Consider the following 21845-nt stretch of genomic DNA (forward strand, 5'->3'; position numbering starts at 1 on the left):
TGATGCTGGTTTCCCCAATGGATTCATACATCTCATGTACACTAATCTCAGCAACAGATGCTTGCACACTGACATTCAGGGTACACAGTCAACACAAAACAGTATACAAGCGGGAGTACCCCATGGATGCATACTGGGGCCCCTCTTGTTTATCCTCTACATCAATGGCTTCCCAGCTACACAAAACACATCGATAGCCATCTATGCGAATGATACTGTAATTCACTCTTACAGCCAGCACTCAGGACTGTCAAGCCTTAATTAGAAAAATGGCATGTTAAAGTAAACATCGACAAGTGCGAGGCCGTTCTGTTCACACGAAAACCAAAACACCTGCACAAACACCAAAACTGCAGACAAATAACACTACACACACGCCCAATATGTTTCTGTAAGAAAGTCAGATACGAGGAAGGTTTGAAAAGTTCTCGGAACTGTAGTCTCCTTGTAGATTAATGCACTTGGTCCAACGATGTTCCAGTGTCTTGATCCCATCTTGAAAATGAGTTTCCTCCAGGCCTGCAAAATAGTTATCAACTCCGGCTATCAATTCTTTGTTTGAAGTGAATCTTTGTCCACCAAGGAAAATTTTGTTTTGGGAAGAGATGGAACTCTGGCGGAGACATATCAGTTGAATAAGCACATGTGGCAACAGTTCATACCTTAGTTCATGTAATTTTGCCCTGGCAATGGCACATGTTTTTGACCCAGCGTCAAGAGTCATGGCACCCATCTTGAATATAAATTTTTTCATTTCTAATTCTTCAGTTAAAATGTGATATACCTTTTCAGATGACATCTGGCAAGCATGAGCAATTTCACGCACTTACAATTGGTGATCCTCCATGAGCATTTTGTGCACTTTTGCAATGATTTCTCAAGTAGTGACACATCTTGGCCGACCACTGTGCAGATCATCATCATCTAAGCTCTTCTGACAAAATTTAAATTTATTTGTCCACTTGGCAACAGTTGAATATGAAGGAGCAGAGTCCCCTGGTGTATTCTGGAAATCGGCATGTATGTCCTTTGCTTTAATACCTTTCTTTACAAAGTACTTAATCGCTGCTTGAATCTCAATTTTTTTCCAGCTTCGCAAATCACTTCGTGGGAACACCAACAGAGCCACATCACCGCCACAGCTCTCTTCCAAGAGCACTAATGTGGTATGTGTTTACAGGCAACAGTCCAATGAATATCATGTGAACAACTCGTTGCACTAGTGCTGACCTCTCGTGGTGATTCCAAGAACTTTTCAAACCACCCTCGTACCTCAGTATCTGGCTGGAACAGAAACTTACGTGGGAGGACCACATCAAATACGTAGCCAACTGAGCAAACACAAGGCTTCAACAGCTTTACCCCAAGCACACTGAATAGGAGGGTGTCGAAGTCCATGTACACAACACTAATTGGGCTACTGATGACATATGCAGCTTCAGTTTGGGAATTCACAGCTATAACATGTCTGTGCAGCCTGCAGATCATACAGAACAACATGCTATGTATCATAAATAATGCTCCATGATACACACCGAGGACCTTCACAGAGAATACCACCTTGAGACTCTCTCAGAGGTATTCAAAAAGCTAGCACTTGACTGTCCTTCATTTGCTGTTCATCTACTATCTATCTCCTAGATGCGACTGTGTTGGTGAGTAATCCTACCCAGATGCATGGATAACATCATGGTCCCACATGCCATACAGACCTTGATTATTAACTAACAAACATGGAGGTGACAGTAAATATTTTTAGACATTCACCACGTTGGTGTGGGTGTGGAGGGGCTCCACTCTTTCCTTTCCTCTTTTTTTTTTTTTTTTTTTTTTTAATGAAAAGAAAGAGTGATCTGTAAGAGCACGTAAATCATAAAATAAAAACTTATCACAGTAGTACTGATGAGCAGTCATGAGATAGTGTAAAATCAGAAGCTGAAAGTATGTGAATCTTGAAATGATGAATGATAGGAACTGTGTGTTCATGACAACACACATACAGCACAATATAAACTAATGGCCATTCCTGATACCATGGCCTAATGTCAATCGACAGAAAATCTTATGTGAATGCAGTATCAGACCATGACAAGAAATCACCAATTACCATAATGTACAATTCTCTGCAACCCTAATATAAAACACAAGTTAACACCAATTCAAAGTCATGGCACATATGTCAATAAATGGGGGGGGGGGGGGGGGGGGGGGGAGGAAGAAGGAAGGAGATACAGTAAGGTAAGACACAAAAGAAATTAATTGTAAAGGTCATCAGGATGCATGACATGTATACAATGTATCTAATGGAAGGGAGAGTAAGGCAAGGCATAAGAGAAATGGTAATACTGAGTCACAGAAGGTGTGACACGGTGACACGTATCCTACACTGAAATGATGATTTGGCTTTACACAGCTAGAAGCAGACAGCAGTGACAAATGAGAAATTAGGAGACCATATAGACAGAATCAATACTTGCAGCGTTAAAGGAAAACAACAGATGATCCTATACATGAGTATATGACTAGTATACAATACATCTCACTAGATGGTGCCTCCATTTCGCATGTCCCTTACAATGACTTTGTGTGAGCTGTGCTGATGATCATGAGGTTTGCTGTGGGGCAAAGGATTGTCATAGTTATTTGCATTGAATTTTCCAATTGAGTCAGAGAAGATCTTAAAAGTAAATTGCCATCCATCTCTTATGTTTTATACAAACTACACTGCAAGTCTTGATTCTGTTTATACGGTCTCCGAATTTCTCATTTGTCAGTGGTATTTCCTTTTGGCAATACATAGCCTAATCATAATTTTGATATAGAATGCACTACATGATACATGTCTCACATTCCATTATTTTCAGTATTGTTATTTCTCTTATGCCTGGCTTTAGTCTTTTTTTTCTGCATGCACTGTATGATAAAAGTCACATATCCAACAACTTTTAGTATCAATTTCATTTGTGTCTTGTCTTACACTTCCTTCTCCTTTTTTGGTAAGTGATGATACAAATGACTACTCTTTTTTGCATTGTGAATAAGACAGACAAAATCAAAGTCACTTACCTACTACCTCCAGATGTTCTTTTATGTCTCGTCGAACATCAGATACGTCCCACATTGCAAGGAAAGCTGTGCAGCATGACAGCTGTTCAGAGTTAGGATTGACATAATCCTTGTATGAGAAGCAATAATGATGTGCAATGGCAGCCAAGAACATCTCAATACAGATCAGGAAATCCTAAAAATAATAACCTTGTTAGAGGCACCTTATTTAAATGTTTAGCTTACAATACTAAATTGATCAAAAGAGATGACACAATAATAAATTTAAGTTGATACTCAAAGTGACTGACGCATGACCCCCCTCCCCTGCCCACCCTATCCAAGTGCATTGCTTACGTCTTGGACCAAAGTAATACTGCTATATTTCCATCATATTCTTCACACGTTTACATTTGTCCTTCTGAATAACAGTCAGCATATCTAATAAGTCAGTGGAATGTTTTAAAAGAAAGTTTTAAAGAGGATTACTATTATACCTCAAGCATTATAAGGTTTTTCTAATAAAATGGGTAATCATATAATGACAAAGGTGTATTATTATCATTTTATTTTCTTACCACCTCTTTTTTGGTGCTCTCTTACTAATCCTTGTAATAAGTATGCATTTACTAGAAGGTCTGCTTTATCTAGCTGTTTTGTTTAGTTGTCTCTTTAACTGTGTTGAGCAGTTTTTTGTACAATTTTATTTCACTACACAAAATGCTGTTGAGAGTTATTAATTTCATTTTTCTTTACAAATTTAAGTAAAATCTCTCTCTCTGCCATCGTGAAGTGAACTGTCAGTGTGGTGGTGGTGGTGGTGATACAGGGAGGCTGTAATTAAACTTTCACTACTTAAGAAGGCCCCCATGAAAATCGGGTGATTGTAGCACAATGATACTTTGTGGAAATATTTATTAGAATGTGAGGAAGAGAAATAATGAATAAATTACCAAAAGAAACACTTCTTAATTTCCAATACCAGAGAAGGAAAGCTGTTACTCGCCATATAGCGGAGATGCTGAGTCTTGATAGGCACAACAAAAAGATTCACACAATTATAGCTTTCGGTCATTAAGAACTTTGTCAGCAATAGACACACACGCACACACAAACACAAACACACAAACACTCTCATGCAAACGCAACTTGCACACACGTCTGCAGTCTCAGAGAGCTGAAACCACACTGCAAGCAGCAGCACCAGTGCATGATGGGAGTGGCAACTGGGTGGGGGTAAGGAGGAGGCTGGGGCGGGGAGGGGGAGGGATAGTATGGTGGGAGTGGCAGACAGTGAAATGTTGCAGTTTAGACGGAGGGGAGGAGAGAAGGTGTGGATGGGGGGAGAGTGTAAGTAGCGGAAAGGAGAGAAATAAAAAGAAATGAAAAGACTGGGAGTAGCGGTGAAATGACGGCTCTGTAGTGCTGGAATGAGAACAAGTAGGGGCTGAGTGGGTGAGGACAGTGACTAACGAAGGTTGAGGCCAAGAGGGTTATGGGAACTTAGGATGTATTGCATGGAAAGTTCCCATCTGTGCAATTAAGAAAAGCTGGTGTTAGTGGGAAGGACCCATATGGCACAGTTTCAATTGAACCTTGCCTAACTAAGTTCACTCCTCCATCCAACCGTGATCCACCCCCACTGCCTCCAAACCACCCCATGTTAACTTTCCAGAATTTCTTAACCTCGAACCTTGCCTCAACATCATTCCCCAAATCCCTCAACATTCAAAATAACCTTACATTCTCAGAAAGAACAACAGTCCACCATCTTAAAACTGATTGCGATCTTATAATCCCAACTGCTAACAAAACCACCGTTGTTTTGAACCACAAGCATTACGTGGCAGAAGGACTCCATCAGCTGTCAGATACTTCCACCTACAAACCATACCACAGTGATCCCATTCTGGTAATCCAGCAGGATCTTCAGTCACTACTCAAATCCATAGGCCCATCCCAGAACCTCTTCGCAGAGTCCATCTCTCTACTTACCCCTACCACTCCCCGCACTCCCACCTTCTACATGCTTCCTAAAGTCCATAAACCCAACCACCCAAGACACCCCATTGTGGCCGGTTACTGTGCCCCCACTGAGAGAATCGCTGCTCTCATAGACCAACACCTTCAACCTACCACCCGGAACCTATCCTCCTCTGTAAAATATACCAACCATTTCCTTGACCGACTCTCCACAGTTCCTGTCCCTTTCCCACACGGTGCCCTGCTCATCACTATTGATGTCACCTCCCTGTACACTAACATTCCTAATACCCATGGCCTTATTGCTATCGAACACTACCTTTCCAGACGCCCTATGGATTCCAAACCAACAACCTCCTTCCTAGTCTCCACGACCAACTATATCCTCACCCACAATTACTTCTCCTTTGAAGGCATTACCTACAAACAAATCTGCGGTACGGCTATGGGCACCCACATGGCACCAACCTATGCTGACCTATTCATGGGCCATCTAGAGGAATCCTTCCTAAAAACCCAGAATCCTAAACCCCTCACCTGGTTTAGATTAATTGATGACATCTTTGCTATCTGGATTGAAGGTGAGGGCACCTTATTCACATTCCTCCAGAACCTCAAGTACCTCTGTCCATATCAAAACTACTAACCACCAGCAATACCTCCTCTTCAACAGCTGCCACCCATTCCATACCAAGAAGTCCCTTCCGTACAGCCTAGCCACCCATGGTCATCACATCTGCAGTGACGAGCAGTCCCTCTCAAAATATACCGAAGGTCTCACTGTAGCCTTCACTGACTGTAATTATCCTTCTACCTTGTACAAAAACAAATCTCCCGTGCCTTGTATTTCCAGTCCCCTACCACCTCCAAAAGTCCCACAGTCCGGCCACAGAGGAGCATTCCCCTCATAACTCAGTACCATCTGGGACTGGAGTAACTGAATTATACTCTCCACCAGGGTTTCGATTACCTCTCATCGTGCCCTGAAATGAGAAATGTCCTGCTCACTATCCTTCCCACCCCTCCCACCATGGTATTCCACCATCCAGTGAACCTACACAATATACTCGTCCATCCTTACACAACACCTGCTCCCAATCCCTTACCTCATGGTTCATACCACTGTAATAGAACTAGATGCAAGACCTGTCCCATACATCCTCCTACCACCACCTACTCCAGTCCGGTCACTAACATCACCTATCCCATCAAAGTCAGGGCTACCTGTGAAACCAGTCATGTGATTTACAAGCTAAGCTGCAACCTCTGTGCTGCATTCTATATAGGCATGACAACCAACAAGCTGTCTGTCCGCACGAACGGCCACCGACAAACTGTGGCCAAAAAACAAGTGGACCACCCTGTTGCTGAACACGCTGCCAAACATGATATCCCTCATCTCAATGGCTGCTTCACAGCCTGTGCCATATGGGTCCTTCCGACCGACACCAAATTTTCTGAATTGCGCAGATGGGAACTTCCCCTGCAATACATCCTACATTCCCGTAACCCTCCTGGCCTCAACCTTTGTTAGTCACTGTCCTCACCCATCCAGCCCCCTCCCTGTTCTCATTCCAGCACCACACAGCCATCATTTCACCGCCACACCCAGTCTTTTCATTTCTTTTTATTTCTCTCCTTTCCGCTACTTACACCCTCCCCCCTCCGCACCTTCTCTCCTGCCCTCCATCTAAACTGCAACACTTCACTGTCCGCCACTCCCACCATACTATCCCTCCCCCTCCCCGCCCCAGCCTCCTCCTTACGCCCACCCAGTCGCCACTCCCATCATGCACTGGTGCTGCTGCTTGCAGTGTGGTTTCAGCTCTCTGAGACTGCAGACGTGTGTGCAAGTTGAATTTGCATGAGAGTGTGTGTGTGTGTGTGTGTGTGTGTGTGTGTGTGTGTGTGTCTCTATTGCTGACAAAGGCCTTAATGGTCGAAAGCTATATTTGAGTGAATCTTTTTGTTGTGCCAATCATGACTCAGCATCTCCGTCACATGGTGAGTAGCAACTTTCCTTCTCTGGTATTGTTATATTCCATCCTGGGGTTTCCATTGCTTGACTTCTTAATTTCCACATGAGAGGGTAACATTTGTTTATTGCCTAATATTTTTACGTTCCAGCTGACAAACATTGCTCAATGTGATGACCATCTGCACCCACCATGGCCTAGAACCGTACAAGAGATACCGTTTCACAACTATTTGCAGCACTTTTCGAACAGTGGGTCATGGAATGTTCAGCTGTCATGACACAGCTCGTGCACACTGTGTCTGGCACTCAGCCATGGAAGCAGCAACTTCCTAAATAATTTGTGGCACAACTGGCTATCAGCTCCTCCCAGGAGCAATTCCCAAATTGCCAGTTAATTCAAACTTTCAAATCCTGTTCTTCAACCCCGATGCAGAAAGAGAACCCCTCTGTTTTCCTTCAATGCATCAATACTTGTGAAGAGCAGCAACACTATTGCTGTTGTTTTGAGAAAACAACTTTACAAGTAAAGACCAGCTCATCTTGTGTGAACCAATATTGACTGTCTGTGACTGTAATGTGCACCGATGCTTGTGTTTCAACCATACATCAACTAATGGTGAAACTAACATTACTAACAACACAAATCATGCAGTGCAAAGTCTGAACATCATTCCTATAAAGTTGTAACCCATATCATAAATAGTTTTCCATCTACACTGGTTCAAATTGCGAAAGTTTAATTAAAACCACCCTGTAGTTTTACTCACATGTAGATCACTTTCACAAGCATATTTGACATGTTGTGTTATTACAACTTACAAATGTGGGAAGCAAATACTTCAGTTCCCCATGGAGCTTCCTCTGCACTGGTATATTCTGGACCAGAATACTGCATACCAGATTGGCTCTGCAATGCTCATGCGAATAAAGCTGATGTTCATTTGAATGCAGCTATGAGAACCATTAGTGGTACATTCAGATCTACACCTACATGCTAACTGCCAATACTATCAAACATCTGTCCAGCTCATCTTCATTGAAAGTTTCCACTCAACAATTTTTGCCAGCACGATTCTAGGAAACATCTCAAATCCAGAAGACCAGGAGTCCAAATGCTCTCCAGTGGGTTCAACCGAGACGATGAGCGGAAATTTGAGTGACAAGCCACAAAAATCTGGAACAACAAACTTACTGACAACTCAAATGTTATAGTTCCAGGCTTTCATCATCCAAGGAGGTGAGAGTACAGCTTAACAGATACGAGACTGAAGGAAGTATGTGCAAACACAACATGCACAAGTGGGATTTCTGCAATGACAGTACATATGAGCTTGTAGACATTCAGACAATGAACCACATTGTAAATGAGTGTCCACATTTCCCTAGTGGTGTCAATCCACTGGTTGAATCTAATGAAATTTGTGTGAAGTTTGGTACATTTAACATTTGTGTAGTGTAAATAGTTGCAAAAAGGTATTTTTTTGTTTGAATGTAAATTAGACTTGTTGCAATTGATGCTTATGATAATAATAAAAACCTAAACGACTTCTTGGTGGAGGTATTCACAAGTTGCAGCGCTGTAGTGTTCCACATCACTCAGGTAGAGTGATGTGTAAGCCTATGTCTACCTTCCCAATGAATGACGGTCATGACCTTTAAGAGATATATCAGTTTAATAGTTATGAGACTGAAACTAGCTGGGGGTTTTGTTATATAATTTTTTCCAGGTATCATGGTGATTGCACTAACTCCACAAGATGAAGTACCTTTCAGTGTACGTGCATGTTTCAAGCACCATTGTCACAGGTTGAATGGTGTGGCAAGCCCAGAGTGAATGCCAACAGCATAACAAAACTGTGGGAGATCCATGAATACACAAAGAAGCTTACACCACATTCATTGTTGTAACGAGCTGTCGAACTGACATACGCACTCTAATGTCATGTTCCCTATGTTGTAAAGTTGTGTCTAGAAGCTGTTGTATTTTAAGCAACACTGTATGGAGATTGTTTTAAAAGTTCCATACAGCTCTGAGAATGTCAATTCATGTATTACTCAAGACTGCAGCAGCGACAAAGTCCGATGGACCTGCACGGCCATGATCGGAACACAAATTTCAGGTGCAGAACTTCATAATTATGGGAAGTCGAACATCCAAAATCTGAGAACATATACATGGAACGTCACAATGTTCTACTTTTAAGAACATCACTACAATGAATCCAATATTATCGCTTTTGGTAATTATTTTTATGGTAATTTTCTGTTTGAATATTGTGTTCATATTTTCAGATCCCATAGCTCAGGGGAATTCCCGTTTGAGAAGAGTATGTAACTACGAGACCTGGAGAAGAAATTTGATAATGCACCTTGAGATAAGCTTGCACAACAATGAGGGAAAACAGAATGGGCTGGAAAACCGGGCAGCTTGTAAACTCATTGTATTTAAATCAAAAAGCATCAGTGAAAGTGAAGGAAACTGTTACCTCAAGGAGCTGTGCCCACCAAGACACTATTGCATCCCATTGCCAGCTACATTAGGGCACCTGCTGGCAAAACACCTGAAGGAAATACTAAGCCCTTATGGGGGTAAATGCACTCACCACTTCCACAATTCTGTGGATTTTGTAAAACACCTTGAAAACTTCAGAACAAAAGACTCAATTAACATGGTGAGTTTGGACATCATTTCGTTATTCATCAGGGTACTTCTATGAGAGTCACTAGAGGTTCTTGGTCAGAAATTTTATGAGAAGACCATCAACCTTTCCAGGCTTGTCCTGACCTCAACATATTTTCTGTTTAATGGCGAATACTATGAACAAATGGAATGAGTTGTTATGGGCAGCCCACTCTCACCTGTGGTCACAAATCTGTGTTTGGTGTACTTTGAGGAGGAAGCCCTGGTGACTTTCAAAAGGAAACCCACCTTTTTCTGTTATGTGGATGACACGTTCATCATCTGGCCCCATAGAATGGACAAACTTCTTGACTTCCTTACAAATTTGAACTCCATACATCCCAACATCAAATTTACTATGGAGACCAAAGCAGAAGGAAGCTTACCATTCCTGAACATCATGATCAAGAGGAGAGCTGATGGCATCCTGGGCCACGATGTGTATCTGACCTATATTTGCATACAGAGAGCTGCAACCACCCTGTGAAATGGAGTACTAAAAAAGACTAGTTCACAGGGCATGCACCATTTCACATGCAGAGAGTCGGCCTTAGGAGTTGGAACACCTCAGAACTGAATTCTGAAAAAACCGAGTACCCAGAATGGCAGATTCGGTGCGCTCTCCACCCCACCACAACAGTCCAATCTTTGGATGTAGAAGAAGCCACAGAGGAAGAGGCATCCACTGCCTTTATACCGTATACTGATGCACTATTGTGAAAAATTGGATGCATATTGAAGAAAGGCAAAGTAAAAACCATCTTTTGCCCACCATATAAACACAAGCATTATTGGGAAGTGTCAAAGATGATGATAGTTTATGGAAGGCCAGCATATGCCAGATTCCATGTTAATGTGGGAAAACATGTATTGAACACGCAGTATGCACTGTCAAAGACTGTTGTCAAGAATGCAAGAGGTATACTCGACAGATGTATCTCAACAAGTCAGTGGTCGCAGAGCACTGTTTGTCCGAGAATCATGAGGTCAAGTACAAACATACCAGGATCTTGGCACAGACTTTCAAATACTGGGACAGTGTTGTTAGAGAGGCCACAGAAATTCTTGCCAGGGATGACCTCATCAACTGAGAATGAGGCTATTATCTTAACAAGGGTGTGTGTGTGTGTGTGTGTGTGTGTGTGTGTGTGTGTGTGTGTGTGGTGTGTGTGTGTGTGTGCGCGCGCACGCGCGCGTTGATCTGATGGGCACCCAACGGTGAGGTCATCAGTGCCATTACACTTATGAAAACAAACGAATGTGGAGATGAACTAAAAGTGTTGTACACGCATGCACTCGAAATGACCACACAGTCATTCTGTCTCACATGCACTAAAACCAATTAGGAGGGAAGAGAGCTAATCAAGAAATTAAAATGAAGAGAAAACAAAACACCATGATCTGCATGCCACAAGCACCACACATTGGAGGGTCCTCTCGCCAGAGTAAGAATCCATGTGTCATAGGGCTGTGGCCTATGTGAAGACGAGTAAGAAGGACCTCGTCTCGCCGACGTGGCTGAAAGTAAGTACTCCACGGCCAAGTTGTGGGCTTGATGACATGGAGCTTGTTATCGGTCACTGCCAGCCAATCGTCTTCCCATTGACACATGACTGTACCTCAACAGTGAAGTGTTAGCATGTAGAGGCACAGCACACTGAAATACCAAAGGATCATGACACGCCTCCTTGGCTGCTCAATCCACCTTTCCATTCCCCACAATTCCGATGTGCCTAGGCACTCCGCAGAAAGACACCTCCTTCCCAATCGTCGTAGTTTTAGGAGAGCATCATGGATATTCTGGGTTACTGTATCTACTGGGTACAAATGTTGGAGAGAGTCTGCTTGTGTCTGTATGTGTGGATGGATATGTGCGTGTGTGCGAGTGTATACCTGTCCTTTTTTCCCCCTAAGGTAAGTCTTTCCGCTCCCGGGATTGGAATGACTCCTTACCCTCTCCCTTAAAACCCACTTCCTTTCGTCTTCCCCTCTCCTTCCCTCTTTCCTGATGAGGCAACAGTTTGTTGCGAAAGCTTGAATTTTGTGTGTATGTTTGTGTTTGTTTGTGTGTCTATCGACCTGCCAGCGCTTTCGTTCGGTAAGTCACCTCATCTTTGTTTTTATATATAATATTGTTATTCTTCATCTTGAAGTTAAAATGCTTGCTATTTATTTTTTTATGTTCAATATGCTTTTAGAAGATACCTCCTTAATGCAGCAATGTTCATGTGGGTGAGAGGGTTTGTGTCACATGACATGGAGGGCCATGCCAGCAGTAGCTTTGCAACTGGTACAGGCATGTGACAACACTGGAAACACCAATAGAGTATACTCAGGCATCAATAGGGTTCTTGGACTCATCCTGAGAAGACTGTCCCACTTAAGTTGTTCAATGGAACGGCCATCACAGATTGTAATCGACAACTGCAATGACAGGTGGATCAGTACTCCATCATCTATTCATGTCCAACCAAATCAGCACAAAAAAGGTGCAATTTCTCAAACATCAACTTTCCAAGAGCTGTAAACCATACCTTAGAGGAGCTTCAAAGAACTGTTGCATGTCTTATATGTGGGACGTGCCCTGGTAAAGAAGATAGCCACACTGAACTTTTCAAGCTGACACTACTCCTCCAAGTGCACTACAACATCCTATTGAAATTTTGGGATGAGGGTACTGCATCACAGAAAATGCTCAATACAGTGCCAACACCATCACACCACACAAAGGTAAAGGTGATGATGGTGATTGCAACCGCTACCACTGAATTTCACTGCTGAGTGTCATTGGAAAAATGTTTGCCCATGTGGTGCTTGGCAGACTGGAGAAGCTTGCTGAGCATGTGAACCCTCAAGTCTCAGCAAGGGTTTTGAGCTCAGTTATCGACTGTTGACACTGCAGCAAATTCTGGAAATGCGGTATGAGCAGAAGACCCCATTTTCATAGCTTTCATCAACCTACATAAGGCTCTTGACATAGCCAGCACAGAGGGACTGTATACTTCACTAGTGAAGTAGAATGTCCTCCAAAACTCCTGAGGATGATCAGAGTTTCTCACAAAGATATGGAGGATGGTTTGATATTTGGCAGAGGAACGTTTGATTCATTTTCTGTGCAACAATGAGTTCATCAAGGCTGTGTGCTGGCCCTTACCTTGTTTAGTATATTCTTCTTGCTACTTCTCAAAGTGTGTTTTGGTGGAACAAACCTGGTCATCTGTCTACATTCCATGGTTGACAGGAAGCTTCACATATTGCTGCTCAGACCAATTGTTTTAGTGGGGACTTACTTCTAAGCAACCTCTTATTCACTTGTGATGCGGCATCTGTAGAAAACAATACATTCTTTGAAGATTTGTAGACAAAATGCTACTGCATGGAAACTCTTCTCCGTGTCTCTGAATGTAAAGAAGACTGTGATTCATAGATACACGGGTATGCCTACTACAAGATTCAATGGCTCTGTGTGTGTGTGTCTGTGTGTGTGTGTGTGTGTGTGTGTGTGTGTGTGTGTGTGTGTGTGTGAGTGCGCGCGCGCACGCACGCACACGCGTGCGTTGGTGCACGCACACACACCTACGAGCATTTTTGGGTTTAGGGTGCTCAATGTGGGGCGCCAGTTGTATAAAAAATAATATTTTTATTTGTTGGGTGATAATATGACATAAATTTGTAATTTCCTGTTTCTGTTGTGGTACTTGATTTAAAGAGAAATGGTCATCATTAGCATTGGCTTCTGATCTTGGCTAGTATGAAACTGTTCAACAAACTCAATACCACCAGAAGCATTTTCCACAGTGCTTACATAACAATTTTTGAAACACTGCATGCCACGGTGCCACTCACCACCTTCTATGGTTAAGTTTGCGTGTGTGGCTCGTATTATTAATAAAAATTTGTATATATTATGTGGAATGTTGTAATAAAAATTAGTTCTCAGGGGGCTTGATGGCAACTGGTTTAATTAATTATGTACCAATTTTAAAATGACAATTAATACCTGAGATATTTCTGTTTTCATGATAAGTAATAAATTGCTTTGATTATTTTTCACTAGGAAGGCAAAGCTAAGGAGATTCTTGTCATCTGTCATTAAGTGGTCCAAGAAGTCAATGCAGCAAAAATATTAATGATTAAAGCTTTAATTTAATTTTACTGGCTTTAGAATATTGAATGGGAAAAACAGAGAAGTCTCCTACATTTAGACTTACATTTAATAAATGATTTAATAAGAATAATTGTTTTGCCGGCATAATGACTGACCTATGCTACAAGAGAAATGTTGGTCCCCTCCGGAGCACATGCCAAAACAACAAATTTACACAAAATATTGATTTACTAATATGAGAGGTGCGAGCTGCACAAAAAGTAAATGTTATTATATGGAAATATTATTTATATACTGAACAGTTTTACAGAACTTACACACAATTATATCCGGTGTACAATGGTGCCTATCATCCATACAAGAATCGAAGACAAGAGAGTGAGTAACATGATACAATGCCTCTGGTCTTTTTCATTGACCAACACAGATAAAATAAAGAAGGTTCAATATCATTATCTTTAGGTCTCTAGAAATAATTTCTTTTTCTTCCAAATGTTAATATTCATTGCACAAAACATGTCGCACTTTAACAGTTCTAGCCTCACATGACGAATTATTCAACACAATACAAAACCACTTTTCTTAAATAAATATATGTGGCGTTCCGCCACAACTTGTCAGGGACTTATTTATTATCTAATAAAGGTTTACTATCTAATAAAACCACTGATGTAACTGGAACTGATAACTGTCTACGAAGTAGGAAAGTTTGACTCAATTTCATACGTCATACACAATGTTTTTGAAAGCCTGCAGCCACCATTCATTATTTAAATAATGAAATTCTGCCCTAGTTACATATTTTTTCATGCTGGGCATGGCACATTTTGAGAATTTTTTCTCGTTGTCAAGTGTAAATATGTACATAAATATTTTGTGTGGTGATTGAATGTTTGCACTGTAATCATCTTTTTAAATTTATCAAGTACTGTGCCTCCTCAGTTATGTAGAAAACCACAAACACGCAAACAATCACTCACTATTTGTGTAATATCAAGAAAAATACATAAGTAAATACTGCACTTGACAATGAGAATAAATTCTTGAAACACGTGTTGCTCAGCATGAAAAAAAAGGTAACCAGTGCTATGTTTAAACTAAAAACATTTGAGCAATGCAAAGTGCATGACGATGTCAACTTGCACTACAAGTGGCCAAATGCTGAAGCACGGTGAACATGGTCTGACAATTATCACAACAATCACAAAACTGCGTTTGCGCAGTAGAGACAGTTTGGAAATTGTTGTGACTGATCATGATATCTTTATTCGAACGAATCAAGTTACTCCCATCAGCCACCGTGCCAAGGAGAGCTTGGCAGTGGCGGGAGATACTGCATGAATTGTTCCAACTTTTACCGGTTCAAATCCGTTGAGTAGAGTGCTCTGGTGTCAAGAAACTTAACCACATAATATTTGTAAACACTACTGAACAGCCAGCGTCATTTTTTTCTCCACAAACATTTTTTCATAATGCATAAATTGTGGGAAAATTATAAATATGTTGACGCAAAATCGGGTATGGACATAGGAAATTTGACGGGAGCGATAAAAGATGTCATGAACAGCGGGAAAACGTTAATTCTGGGAATGTACAAATGGGGTTATGCTGTATTAAAAACATATGTGGGAATGCAATCGTGTCTTTCCTACTACACTAAATTAAAATTAATCTCTGAGCCTCTGCAGTAACCAGGGTGGCAGGCAGTTAAAACCTGGATTTGGGGTTGTACTTGTCCTGTACCAAGTGACTCCAGCACATGCTGCACGTTGGTCCCAAATGGCCTTGTTGCTCCACAATTGTAGGCAGATTCACGTAGTTGACTGTTTCTTGCTACTCTATGGCTGTTTCCACAGTTGTTCATTCCGTGAATATTTTTGTAAGTGTGTAGAGAACTCAAGAAGTTCAGGAAAGCACTGATAAGAAAAGGCCCAGCTAGGGCCTTGTCATAGGAAGGAAATGTCTAAGTAGTATATAACTCTGAGTAGTGGATATCAGGCAACTTGTATTTTAAAGCTTAGTGAAGAGTTTGATGATTTAGTCTCTCTGGGAAAAGACCTTGGTGACGAACATTGCACATTGATTACCACATCATATAGTTTCCACTAAGATGTTACTAATTTCCAGAAGCATTCAATGTAATTAGGGCACTATCTATCATGTCCCTGAGGTTTCCAGTATTATGTCTGGGTCCTTTTCATACTAAATGTTTCCAGAAATAGAACTGCTTAATAGATAAAACTTAACTGCAAGAATCAGTGAAGAAACAAAAGACACCAACTTGGACAACACAAAGAGTGTCAATCGTAACACTTTTTCCATCAAAACTTAAAAGATGGAAGAATAAGAAAGGTGAACATCTTCATGTTTTCGCTTACTCTGAAGACAGGTGAAATATTATAAGAAGAAATGGAATTTATGTGCTGCATACCTGACATTTAATGAGCAAGAAAGATGAATTTCTTCTACCACTGCAAGAAACTGAAAAAAATAAAGGAATTTCTACAGATGACCTATAGCAACACAAAATAGTCTGAAATAACAGAATTTGACCAGGTGTACTTTTGCACAAGTTGCTATCACATTACTATAGGCATACTATACAGAATAGGGAGTGGTTATATGACTAATGTGCTGATCAGCTCCTTGAGCACAGCACTTACTAATAGGCTTAGGAACATAAAACACAATGAATCTGGAAGTAAGGAGGCCTCCAAAAAGTCGACTAGGCAATTAGAGAGTATACTGATAAGACATTGTAGAAATATCTGCAAAGTGATAGTATGTGCAATTTCAATTTTGATTCCTGTTCAATAGTACTGATTGACGGTATCTAGAGTTACTGATGTCCAGCTTTACTAATAGTCCCAACAAGAATAGAAGAAAAGCGACTGGTAATTAATTTATATATATTATTGTGATGATAGCTGAAAAGAAGAAATAGACCACTACAAACAGAGCCATTAGATTTATTTAGATAGGTATTGCATAGTCCACTATCAGACATCAGTGTTGCCAAATAAATGGTAAAGAGAGATCACAAAAATAATTAGGTTGCTGAAAAGCAGTAACTCTTTTGCCTATGATGGCATGTCAACCTTAGCACTATAATCTTATGCTGATCTCCTTGAGTTATCTTTGTGACTTGCTGAGTCAAGGTTTACTTCTTGAGAGATCAAAATGTTTAATGGTGACACCCATTTATCACAGTGGACTTAAGCAAGTGACCTTCATTATTGATCCATCTTCCTCCTTCCCATGATCTTGGAAATCTATCTCATTCTGTTGAAATGCACATGAGAGAATACTTTGCATTCTATATTGTACTACAGGTTAATCAACTGAGGAAATGCACTTAAGGTAAGAAAAGTATTTATTCTACATCTCTGTATACAAGAATCTGCATTAAGTTGGTAACCAAGCATTTTGCATAGGCCTCTTCAGGAAACTAAGGATACTTACTCTTATGTACCAGTACATTTGCTCCATAACACTATTTACATTAACAAGAATGAATTTACGATAAACTGCAAAATTCACAGTCACAGTGCTAGAAGAAAAATATTCTCCTTATAGACAATGGTTCATTATTTAGGGTTCAAATTGGAATTTCATATTTTGGTGGAAAAGGCTCTATGTAGATCATGGACATCAAGCAGAAAATGGAAAATACCCCACATATTGAAAAAACAAAATTAAAAATACCTTATTATCCACTAGTCCTATGATTTATCAAAATATTTGGACTCGGGGACATAAATCCACTTAATTACTTTTGTATTCACCAGATGCTGACTTTGCCAATATACAAACAGCTGTTAATGTTTTGTGCACAGTTACATGAATGCTTTGCTTGACATATTAAACAAAAACTGCAGCTGAGTAGCTTAAGAGGAAGAGCAATGTTGTTGTTGTTGTTGTTGTTGTTGTTGTGGTCTTCAGTCCTGAGACTGGTTTGATGCAGCTCTCCATGCTACCCTATCCTATGCAAGTTTCTTCATCTCCCAGTACCTACTGCAACCTACATTCTTCTGAATCTGCTTAGTGTATTCATCTCTTGGTCTCCCTCTACGATTTTTACCCTCCACGCTGCCCTCCAATACTAAATTTGTGATCCCTTGATGCCTCAGAACATGTCCTACCAACCGGTCTCTTCTTCTCGTCAAGTTGTGCCACAAACTCCTCTTCTCCCCAATTCTATTCAATACCTACTCACTAGTTATGTGATCTACCCATCTAATCTTCAGCATTCTTATGTAGCACCACATTTCGAAAGCTCCTATTCTCTTCTTGTCCAAACTATTTATCGTCCATGTTTCACTTCCATACATGGCTACACTCCATACAAATACTTTCAGAAACGACTTCTTTACACTTAAATCTATACTCCATGTTAACAAATTTCTCTTCTTCAGAAACGCTTTCCTTGCCATTGTCAGTCTACATTTGATATCCTCTGTACTTTGACCATCATCAGTTATTTTACTCCACAAATAGCAAAACTCCTTTACTACTTTAAGTGTCTCATTTCCTAATCTAATTCCCTCAGCATCACCTGACTTAATTAGACTACATTCCATTATCCTCGTTTCGCTTTTGTTGATGTTCATCTTATATCCTCCTTTCAAGACACTGTCCATTCCGTTCAACTGCTCTTCCAAGTTCTTTGCTGTCTCTGACAGAATTACAATGTAATCGGCGAACCTCAACGTTTTTATTTCTTCTCCATGGATTTTAATACCTACTCCGAATTTTTCTTTTGTTTCCTTTACTGCTTGCTCAATGTACAGATTGAATAACATCAGGGATAGGCTACAACCCTGTCTCACTCCCTTCCCAACCACTGCTTCCCTTTCATGCCCCTCGACTCTTATAATTGCCATCTGGTTTCTGTACAAATTGTAAATAGCCTTTCGCTCCCTGTATTTTACCCCTGACACCTTTAGGATTTGAAAGAGAGTGTTCCAGTCAACATTGTCAAAAGCTTTCTCTAAGTCTACAAATGCTAGAAACGTAGGTTTGCCTTTCCTTAATCTTTCTTCTAAGATAAGTCGTAAGGTCAGTATTGCGTCACGTGTTCCAGTATTTCTACGGAATCCAAACTGATCTTCCCCGAGGTCGGCTTCTACTAGTTTTTCCATTCGTCTGTAAAGAATTCGTGTTAGTACTTTGGAGCTGTGGCTTATTAAACTGATTGTTCGGTAATTTTCACATCTGTCAACACCTGCTTTCTTTGGGATTGGAATTATTATATTCTTCTTGAAGTCTGAGGGTATTTCGCCTGTCTCATACATCTTGCTCACCAGATGGTAGAGTTTTGTCAGGACTGGCTCTCCCAAGACCGTCAGTAGTTCTAATGGAATGTTGTCTACTCCCGGAGCCTTGTTTCAGCTCAGGTCTTTCAGTGCTCTGTCAAACTCTTCACGCAGTATTGTATCTCTCATTTCATCGTCATCATCATCATCATCATCATCATCATCATCATCATCTACATCTACATTCTCTTCCATTTCTGTAATATTGTCCTCAAGTACATCGCCCTTGTATAGACCCTCTATATACGCCTTCCATCTTTCTGCTTTCCCTTCTTTGGTTAGAACTGGGTTTCCATCTGAGCTCTTGATATTCATACAAGTGGTTCTCTTTTCTCCAAAGGTCTCTTTAATTTTCCTGTATGCAGTATCTATCTTACCTCTAGTGAGATAAGCCTCTACATCCTTACATTTTGCCCTCTAGCCATGCCTGCTTAGCCATTTTGCACTTCCTGTCGATCTCATATTTGAGACGTTTGTATTCCTTTTTGCCTGGTTCATTTACTGCATTTTTATATTTTCTCCTTTCATGAATTAAATTCAATATTTCTTCTGTTACCCAAGGATTTCTACTAGCCCTTGTCTTTTTACCTACTTGATCCTCTGCTGCCTTCACTACTTCATCCCTCAGAGCTACTCATTCTTCTTCCAATGTACTTCTTTCCCCCTCTGCTGTCAATTGTTCCCTTATGCTCTCCCTGAAACTCTGTAAAACCTCTAGTTTAGTCAGTTTATCCAGGTCCCATCTCCTTAAATTCCCACCTTTTTGCAGTTTCTTCAATTTTAATCTGCAGTTCATAACCAATAGATTGTGGTCAGAGTCCACATCTGCCCCTGGAAATGTATTACAATTTAAAACCTGGTTCCTAAATCTCTGTCTTACCATTATATAATCTATCTGATACCTTTTAGTATCTCCGGGATTCTTCCATGTATACAACCTTCTTTTGATTCTTGAACCAAGTGTTAGCTATGATTAAGCTATGCTCTGTGCAAAATTCTACCAGACGGCTTCCTCTTTCATTTCTTACCCCCAATCCATATTTACCTACTATGTTTCCTTCTCTCCCTTTTCCTACACTTGAATTCCAGTCACAGATGACTATTAAATTTTCGTCTCCTTTCACTATCTGAATAATTTCTTTTATCTCGTCATACATTTCATCAATTTCTTCATCATCTGCAGAGCTAGTTGGCATATAAACTTGTACTACTGTAGTAGGCGTGGGCTTCGTGTCTATCTTGGCCACAATAATGTATTCACTATGCTGTTTGTAGTAGCTTACCCGCACTCCTATTTTCTTATTCATTATTAAGCCTACTCCTGCATTACCTCAATTTGATTTTGTATTTATAATCCTGTATTCACCTGACCAAAAGTCTTGTTCCTCCTGCCACCGAACTTCACTAATTCCTACTATGTCTAACTTTAACCTATCCATTTCCCTTTTTAAATTTTCTAACCTACCTGCCCGATTAAGGGATCTGACATTCCACGCTCCGATCCGTAGAACGCCAGTTTTCTTTCTCCTGATAACGACGTCCTCTTGAGTAGTCCCCGCCCGGAGATGCGAATGGGGGACTATTTTACCTCCGGAATATTTTACCCAGAGGACGCCATCATCATTTAACCATACAGTGAAGCTGCATGCCCTCGGGAAAAATTACGGCTGTAGTTTCCCCTTGCTTTCAGCCGTTCGCAGTACCAGCACAGCAAGGCCGTTTTGGTTAGTGTTACAGGGCCAGATCAGTCAATCATCCAGACTGTTACCCCTGCAACTACTGAAAAGGCTGCTGCCCCTCTTCAGGAACCACACGTTTGTCTGGCCCCTCAACAGATACCCCTCCGTTGTGGTTGCACCTACGGTACGGCCATCTGTATCACTGAGGCACGCAAGCCTCCCCACCAACGGCAAGGTCCATGGTTCATGAGGGGAAGGAAGAGCAATGGTCTTCTCCAAAGGAAAGGTTTTTCACGTAACAAACATACATACAAATATAAACCAATCAACTAGTAATTCCCACAATAATCAGTGTGAGTACATTAGAATGACTCATCTTTTGTTGTTATCATACTGCACAGAAATAGCCTGCAGTGACCTATTAATGTATAACTGATTTAGTTTCACATAATTGAATGGTCTTCTTCATGATGGGATTTATGAAACATGTTGTGCAAGTAAATGAATGAATAAATGAATGAAAAAGAAAGTTGAGCATCAACTGAGGCAAATTTGGCTGCTATGCAAAGGATAGATGATCATGATAAGATTTTTGGAGAGTGGCTACAAAGAATGATGGATTTTCTGTCTGTCTGATGGTCAGCATGAGGCTGTAGTTTAGATTTACAGTAGGGGAAGATGCTCAGTTAGTATATTGACACAGTTCTGGAAACATATTAAATAAAAGTACTTTAAGTATGCATAAATGGCTGTGAAAGTATAATTTTATGGATCTGAACTGGTAATTTCAACGGTGTTTCATAATGGCTTCATGATAAATTTCATATTGTTGGTAGAAGAGAATTTTGTATATCTTTATTTATTACAGTGAGGGACAAGCCAGTGTAAAGATACACACTACAACTGCAGTCTCTCGTGGTGGCTAACAGGAAAAGTTTTACTGAACCAAAGTTCAATTGTAAAAATTAGCTGCATGGCTTTTAATAAACAAGCTAAAGATGTATTTCTTCGTGTAATTATACAGCTTTTCATTCAAGCAGTAAAATAATTTCTAAAG

General features: G+C 40.6%; 1 protein-coding gene across 1 annotated transcript in view; it reads right to left on the minus strand.

Annotated features, from left to right (window-relative positions):
- Nucleotides 1–21845, minus strand: part of LOC124621792 (transmembrane protein 184C) — a 76026-nt gene that overhangs the window by 11075 nt on the left and 43106 nt on the right. Inside the window, exon 7 of the mRNA XM_047147225.1 lies at nt 3067–3241. Coding sequence (XP_047003181.1) covers nt 3067–3241 — 175 coding nt within the window. The remainder of the gene's footprint in view (nt 1–3066; nt 3242–21845) is intronic.

This window comes from Schistocerca americana, chromosome 7, assembly GCF_021461395.2.
Source record: "Schistocerca americana isolate TAMUIC-IGC-003095 chromosome 7, iqSchAmer2.1, whole genome shotgun sequence".
NCBI classification, from domain to species: Eukaryota; Metazoa; Arthropoda; class Insecta; order Orthoptera; family Acrididae; genus Schistocerca; species Schistocerca americana.